The sequence below is a fragment of the Rhinolophus sinicus genome, chromosome 14 (genome assembly GCF_057876585.1).
Source record: "Rhinolophus sinicus isolate RSI-liver-muscle chromosome 14, RSI-T2T, whole genome shotgun sequence".
NCBI classification, from domain to species: domain Eukaryota; kingdom Metazoa; phylum Chordata; class Mammalia; order Chiroptera; family Rhinolophidae; genus Rhinolophus; species Rhinolophus sinicus.
The window spans coordinates 127,207,500-127,215,583 of NC_142514.1; the positions used below are offsets into that span (position 1 = coordinate 127,207,500).

General features: G+C 40.1%; 1 protein-coding gene across 1 annotated transcript; it reads left to right on the forward strand.

Moving 5' to 3' along the window:
* The first annotated feature begins 1,245 nt into the window (after window positions 1-1,245).
* LOC109451370 (tripartite motif-containing protein 43-like) lies at window positions 1,246-7,614 on the forward strand. Its single transcript, XM_019739557.3, has 5 exons — window positions 1,246-1,293; window positions 3,714-3,944; window positions 4,426-4,448; window positions 5,982-6,079; window positions 7,124-7,614. Exons 1-5 carry the CDS (start codon window positions 1,246-1,248, stop codon window positions 7,612-7,614), a joined length of 891 nt encoding a protein of 296 aa, XP_019595116.3.
* The last annotated feature ends 470 nt before the right edge of the window (window positions 7,615-8,084 follow it).

Below are 8,084 nucleotides of genomic sequence, written 5' to 3' on the forward strand. Positions count from 1 at the left end.
AGAAATGCACTGGTTCTTACCCCTACTTAGTTATTATTGATCTTACATCCCCAGCCCCTCTCTTTAGCAGGATTTGAATATTTCAATATCAGCTTCTCTGATACTCACATTCATTTTTCTTTGCAGCAAAGGCTCCTGGAGCAAATGAGGTGTGTGTGGAAAAAGACAAAAGAAAATCAAAGAAATCTTAACAGAGAGACCAGCAAAATGGAAACGTGGGAGGTAAGCAAGAGATTCTATTTCCTTCAGCACCAGTTCGGTGCATACAATAACTATACACTAAGAGTGGCTGATGAATAGCAAAATGGTTTCCTCTAATCATAGACAGAGAAGTATGTCCCTTTGTCAGGATATCTAACTAAAATCAAAGTATATAGCTAAAATATTTTATTTCCTGGGTAACACCATAACACAGCAATGAGTATAGAAAAATTACTATCAGCATGGGGTACTATAATTAATGGATGAGATAAACACAGGGTTCTCCAAAGTAAAGAAATCCAGGCATGTTCAGGAAGATATTCTCTGATTATGATGATGGTAAAGGACAATTTGAAATTGGAAATTCATGGGGATACCAGGTGGTAACTGAGAGATGAAGACTAGAAACAGGAAGCATGAGGAAGTGGGGATTCTACAAAGTTTATATTGTTAACACATGTATCATAAGAGGCAGTGCTGAGACACATAGCTGGAAATGTGATGGAGGTCAGTTCCAATGAGACCCACACGCATGGCTGAGGAATTGGATCTATCGCATATTGATTCAAAAACATGAATTCAACACCACTAACAGGAGAGGTGAACGAAAGTACACCCATATTGGTGAAGTAAAGACTTCCTGGTGGAAATGTAGGAACAAAGAATATTACAGACACTTCTCAGTACCAATGAGGAATCAAAACAGGGCTGTGTGAATGACAAGGGGATATAAGAAACCTATCTTGATTATTTAGAGGTGATATCCTTAAAGATATAAGGATATCAGGATACACATTTGTAAGTTAAAGGTATAACTTCCAAATTTTTTCTTTGAAATATGGAGTGCCTACTGTGTCTTAGTTCTGTTCTAAGCCAATATAGAAATAGACAAAAGGAACAGATTTCTTTGCACTCAAGGAGCTTATGAAGTAGTGGGGTGGAGTGACAGCCAACAAGTCAAAATACAAAATGCATAGTTGATGCACTGTGATAAGTACTTTTGAGAAAAAGTCTACAGCAGGAAAGTTAAAGAAAAGACTCACCATGGAAGATGAAATTTGGGCAGCCACTGGCATGATGTCAGAAATCAAGGTATGTGTCTATTTGGAGAAATAGCTTTTTAGGAAGAGATAACTAAACTCAACACCTCTCAAACTAAAATTATTTCCCACACCACACTTGCCTTGTGTTTTCCATTGTGAAGACCCTGATATACAGGAGATTGAGGGAGAGTAAATATATTTGAAGTCAGACCTACAAGTTGAGAGTGACTTATTTATGAGAATTGCAGTTGAAGTAAGAATGCTAGGTGGCTGGAACTGCATATAAGATGAACCAAAAGCTTATTGGGAACACTAGTGTTTAATATGACTGTTGTAATAAAGAGAAGAATCCAAGTGAAGATTAAATAAGACACGGACATGATTAGGTGTCATTGCTGAAGGTTCATCTAATATATACTAACAAATTTAACTCTATTAACTACAAATGAAAGCTTCTGAAGGACTTTAAACAAAGAAAAAATATGATCACAATACTTTTTTGGAAAGTTCATTCAGATTGCTATTTAGAGAGAATATTGTTTGGAAGACTTCAAAACAAAACTCAAGGGGTGGGCGGGTGGCTCAGTTGGTTAGAGTGCGAGCTCTGGGTAACAGGGCTGCTGGTTCGAGTCTCACCTGGGCCAACAGCTGTGCCCTCCGCAACTAGAAAGAAGTCCATGAGCTACCGCTGAGCTCCTGGGTGGCCAGATGGCTCAGTTGGTTGGAGCGCGTGCTCTCAACCACAAGGTTGTCAGTTCGACTCCCATAAGGGATGGTGGGATGTGCCCCCTGCAACTAACAACTGCGACTGGACCTGGAGCTGAGCTGCACCCTCCATAGCTAGATTGACTTGGATGGAGCTGATGAGTCCTTGGAAAAACACACCACTGTTCCCCCAATAAAAAGTCCTGGAAATACACAGTGTTCCCCAATAAAGTCCTATTCCCCTTCCCCAATAAAATCTTAAAAAAAAAAAAAAAAAAACTCAAGTAAGTAAGTAGGAGACAGCTGAGGGCTTTAAAGGGAAGATCAGGAATACATTGACCACAGAAACTGGGAAGTAAAGGGATTTAGGGAATAGTCTTTATGGTAAGAGAAATGTCAGAAAATGAGATTTGTGAAGTGTTAAAAGGGTAAATTTCAAAAAGAATTAAACCGGTTCTGCTGTGTTATTGGAAAATTACTGAGGATAGAAAAGGGAAGAGGTAAAGCTGGTTTCGGTTAAGATAAATTTAGTTTGAGAAATGTTGCAGTTTAAGTTCTGGTGAGATATCTTAGCAGAAACATGCAACAGGCAATTGGATGAATGAGATTGCAACTTTTGTGGATGATTTGGCCTGAGCAGGGACATTGCATGATTGTCAGCATATTCTAGGCATTGGGATAGATGGAAGCACGTGAGAAAAAAATAAAAAGAAAAAAATAAAGTTTTCACATGGAAAGATAGCTTGAGGAATCCCTGCATCAATGAGTCCAGATGGGAAAGAGGAGCTGGTAGAAGTGAGTTGATAGAGGGAAACCAAGAGATAGGAATTAATTGGAAACCCAGGGTATGTGACTTTTATATAAGAAAGGATTGGTGAAATATGAAGAACTTCTTAGTAACAGGTATACAAAAAAATATATGAATTCAGCAAAGGAGGTTCTTGTTGAGATGAAGTGTGTGGTTTCATTAAAGCTTTGGGAATGAAATAAATTTCTTTGATTTGATGAAGGATTGAGAGTTTCATAAATGAATGCAGTGAATATACACTTGTGATCCAGAAATTTGCTTTGTTGGAGGTAAAATACAGCACAAAAGCCAAAGGAAGGCCTTGGGTCAAGGAGGACTATTTTGCTTTGAACCAATGTTAGTAAATCATCTTAAAAGTTGAGAGGAAAGAAAAGACAGAAAGTGAGGAGGGAATTAACACTGGGAGGTGGAGAAGGAGGGAATAATGGCCTGTGGTTGTCTGTTGACCAACATTTCTGAGGAGAGTGTGGAAGTCCGCTAAGCAGTGGGGTGGATAGCCTTGGACAGAAAGAGCAAAGCTGCACTCATACACACAAGGTTGCGGTTTGCGTGCAATTTGTAGACCTGGAAGTAAACATTTTAGAAAGGTCTTATCTTATTTCCTGAAGGACTATTTTGTATTATTTCTTGAAAGCAAAGAGTGTGAAGTATCTGAGACTAAGAGGCTACATGGATCTGGTAATAAGTGTTTTTAGAATATTATATGGAAGACAATTATTAAGTCACAAAGTAGCTGTTTTAACATATGGATATTTGAGGGGAAATAGAGTCAAGCTTTTGACTTCTGGTGCAATGAAATAAACATGAGTAGGAAACACACAGAAAATAGAAAGATGTTCCTAAATTGCCGTTGTCAACGAATTTACCAAATTGCTAAGTGTCAGATGACCGATAATAGACAAGACATGGATAAAATCAGCTTAATGTATGATCTAAGCAATGTATTGTCACTTCAGGAGAATGTGACTCTACGGAAGAGGATGATTCGTGCTGAATATCGAAAGGTGAATCTACTGCTCCACACGGAAGAGAAACGTTATTTAGAGAAAATAGAAAATGAAAGCAAAGAGATTTTTCAACAACTGAAGGAAAGTACAGACAGTATGTGTCTAAAGGGAGCACACCTAAGAGGAGTATATGAGGAACTCATGGAAATGTGCCGTAAGCCAGACAGAGAGCTGCTTCAGGTGAGGGCTGAGGGGTGGAGTCACTCACGGTGCTGCTTGGATATGTCCATATTCTCCCTCCCTTCCAACATGTGTGTAGGATGATGCTTTCTGGAGCTTTGAGCGGGGTTTTACCTGTCGGGGTAATGCTGATGGCCAAGATCATTCTTGCCATACACAACATAGCAAAGGTTTGTGAAAACGTAGGTGAAAAACATAATCCTAGAGAATAATTCCTTCTAAAATTCTCCTAATATATTACACATTCAATTACTGAACTACCACAACAGAAAATTGAAGATAGATGGATCGTATCTGGACCTGGCATCATAAGAAATCTGGGAATCTATTCAATTGATTTTCTCTTTCTGTTTCCATGTATGTGGTACACTTTGCTGAAATTTTAGTGCCCCAGCCCCCTCTTGGGAATAAGAAATGACTGTGTGCTATGAACCTGGTGATATATACTAAACCTTTATCTTTTCTGTTTTTCTCTTTACAGCATTTTGAAAACCTGTTGAAAAGGTATGTTTGCTCCTATATGAAAGGTTTGAGAATTGTAACAGTAGTCAAACTATTGATACTGAAATAGGAGCATAATGTATTATGGTAACAACTTCTTTCATAATACGCATATTTACTTGTGGATTTCTCAAAAGGTTTTTGAAGGGTTATGTTGGTTTGTCTAAGGTGGAAATCAGGCAGGGGTGTTATTTGCAGGGATCTGTGCAAAACTGGCATGAAGACATCTACCACTTCTGAATTTAATTTCTATAAGTGTAAAAACACATTGAGCATATGGCCTGAGGTCATGACAGGATTATGTGGGATAAATCAGTATTTCAGAGGAGCATAAAGTGGGAGCGGGGAGAGAAGAGGCATAAGGGAGAGTCATCAGGGGTTTGGGGCTTCCAGGTTTGGGTGGCTGTAATTTCAAATGGAAAGTCTATGGTGCCTGAGTGAAGCTGGGTCCCAGGAAGCAGAATCCCTGCCTAAACGAAGCTTCTCACCCCCTAGCTGTGATTATTTAGACACTGAGCATTTCAGTGACTAGCGTGGGTGAAAAATCAAACTGCCCGTCTTGAATGTCCTCAATTTCAGGCCATTTTGCATAGCCCTGTGTCGCGTCCAGTGCAACAAGAGTTGTGGGGAACAAGGAGGGCAGCACAGGATTAAGAAATGCAGTACCCAAGAATAGAGTGCAAGTGGGGCCAAGGGACTCGAGCCTCAAAGGACTGAGCCCCGAATCGGGCCAATGCATAGCTTTTATTAGTTAGGTGAGGATGTAAAGTTTGTTAATCTCAAAATCTGTGAATCTCACACATTATACTAGGAAACTGATTCAAACCAATCACTGTTGCCTGCAGGCAGTGGAACTGTAAGTCTCAGGATGTATGTATCTCCCCAAGGGACAAAAACCTTTATGCATATGAATAGATGGAGAACACTTCATTGAGTCACTTCCCCTGCAGGTTGTAGGAAGGAATGTAGCCACAGAGGCAGACGCTCTCCTTAGCTGGGGGAAGATGGGGGGCTGTGTCCACCTCTATGGACCCTGCGAGTTCCCCAGATGGTCCACACGTGGCTTTGTCTGGTTTAGGTCATTCCCCCTCCCCCTCTGTGGGGAATCTTTCCCGTCATTGACTAACCAGCCATCCTTTGGGGCCAAACAGGGAGACATAAGGTGTAAGCACAAAGGTGAAGCAAAGTCCATGAAAGGATCCGTCTCACAGACTCTCCTTTCTTTAGGGGCAGGTAAGAGGAGACAGATGGATAGGCTGCTGCGTGGCAACAGCCCTGTGATTGGCTGAGAGGAACAATCATGATTGATTTAAATTGTCTGCTAAGATTGAAGTGTTAGGAGGTGGCATTAGGTCTAATTTGCTTTTCATAACACAAATTGACATTTGATGCATTCTCCAGTTTGCAGAATTACATCCATAACCCCTGATCCTAATTATGAGGTTTTCATGAAGCCTCTTCTTTAAAACATAGATTGTAATCATTGTGGTAAACACTGTGGGCTCAGAAAGAGTAACTAAGTGTTCTTTTTTGCAGAAGTGAGTCAGTGCTGCTGCACATGCCACAACCCGTGCACCCACAGCTCAGTTCATGGCCTATCACTGGACTGATAAACAGGCTGCGCCGATTCCTAGGTAACGGACAGCACTTTGGTGGTACAGCTGTACATTCTCCTCTGGTAGTGTCCTATGGGCAATCTCTCCCCATTGCTCCATCGATGGTTTCTTTCTGAGAATATTTATAACCAAATTTCCTTTATGGAAAATGATATGTGTTGAAAAAACCCACCAACTTCTCTTCATCGGGAGAGAAGCCAAGTACAAATGAATGTGGTAAGCTATCTGGAAGTAAAAAGATATTTGATGGCCTGCAGCATGCTGAGGTATAGTGTTAACTGTTCACATAATACATGTGTCCTGCACGAGTGTTCAGCATGTTGCAAGGTCTAGGTATGTGTATTTGAGATGCTTAGAAAGCTTGAACTTCTGTTTTAGAAATTTTTGATAAATGCACCTTACACAGAACATACTTTATTCACATAATACAAAACTACTCTGTACAATCGTGTTAAAAATGTAAAATTAATGTCTATAGACAACATCGATAAGGTAAGCTGATGATGACTTATTTTTCCCGATTTTATGCCTGTTGTTCTCTATAAACAATGTTAGCAGAAAATTCTCACAAAGATACAAACCACTTCTGAAGAAAACCATATATTTTTCTTTCAGTTAATTTTGCTTTTGCACTGTTCATTGAAATATGCTTATCTGAGGCAAAGCGATCACTCTTTTAGAATAATAACAATAATTATTATTATTTTACTTTCTAAGGAGATGGGCAGGCTACTTTTGTGCCTGACTGTGAATTAATGACCTCCCAATTTCAAATGTGGTTGAGAAAATAACACACAGAGCTTAGCAATGTCCCTCTTAGTATATTTCAAGAAAACTCATGAATTCTTCCATTTTGGCTTGTTAAAGATTAGCTTGTTTTGAAAGAGACCAGTAGACCTCGTACAGGTGTAGTGTTCTGGAGGTCTTTTTAGAGATCCCTCTAGAGGTCACCTAGCTCATGTTTCCATTTTTGGGCTAGCAAAACTAGACACTATGGAAGCCCATGCTTATCAGTAATTTGCATCACTATTTGTTAATGTGACTTTTTCTTTCCTCCTGCAGTGCATATTTCTTTGGATCATGAAAGAGTCACTGATCACATCCCCCTGTTTAAAGGCCTGAGGAGTTGGCTCGTTAGTCCTGACCCTCCTGATATGGTTAAGATCACAAGAAGATGTTTTCTTGCCTGGGGAGACCAGCCATTCCTTTCTGGCCAACATTACTGGGAAGTGGATGTGGCGAGCTGTTGTAACTGGGTCATTGGATTTTGTAATGATTCTTGGGCAGGGAGGGATGACATGACACTTAAAGCAGGGGGAATGTTTCTACTTTTGTGTGTCAAAGGGGACGATCGGTGCAGTCTCTTTACCTCCTCCTCCCCACTGTTACCTCAGTATGTAGAACGGCCTGTAGGCTGCGTGGGGGTGTTTCTGGATTATGAATGTGGTGTCGTGAGCTTTGTTAATGTGGCCGATAGTTCCCTCATTTGTAGTTTCCTCTCATGCTCCTTCTCTTCTCCTCTCAGACCTTTTCTTTACTCCGAACACCCATAGCAAGGGACAGGTCAGAAACCTGACCATCACAGGTGTTAGAGATACCAATACCCAAGGTAACTAACTCAGTGCCTCCTTGACTGTTTTAACTTCATCTTCCTTCATGAAACAGATTGTCTATTTTTTAAAGGCTTGATACTCTTATAGTGTACAAATTTGTTTCATTTTTCTTTAAATAAAAATAATCTCACTGAGAATACTGTGTAATCTTTAATGTATATCATGACTTATCCCTTGGTTTCTAAGGAAGCTTGGGGTAAAAGAATATGGGTCTCACAATTAAGTTCGCGAACTCATCCTAGACAAAGTGCTACATACCTCATTGCTGAATATCACTATGGTCATCTTCGAAGTACTCCCCTTGGGAAGCTATGCACCGACTTCAGTGCCTAGTTCACCCTTAAAAGCAATTTTGGAACTCTTTTTCTGGAATGGCTATCAGAGCTCTCATTGTATTACCCTTGATGTCC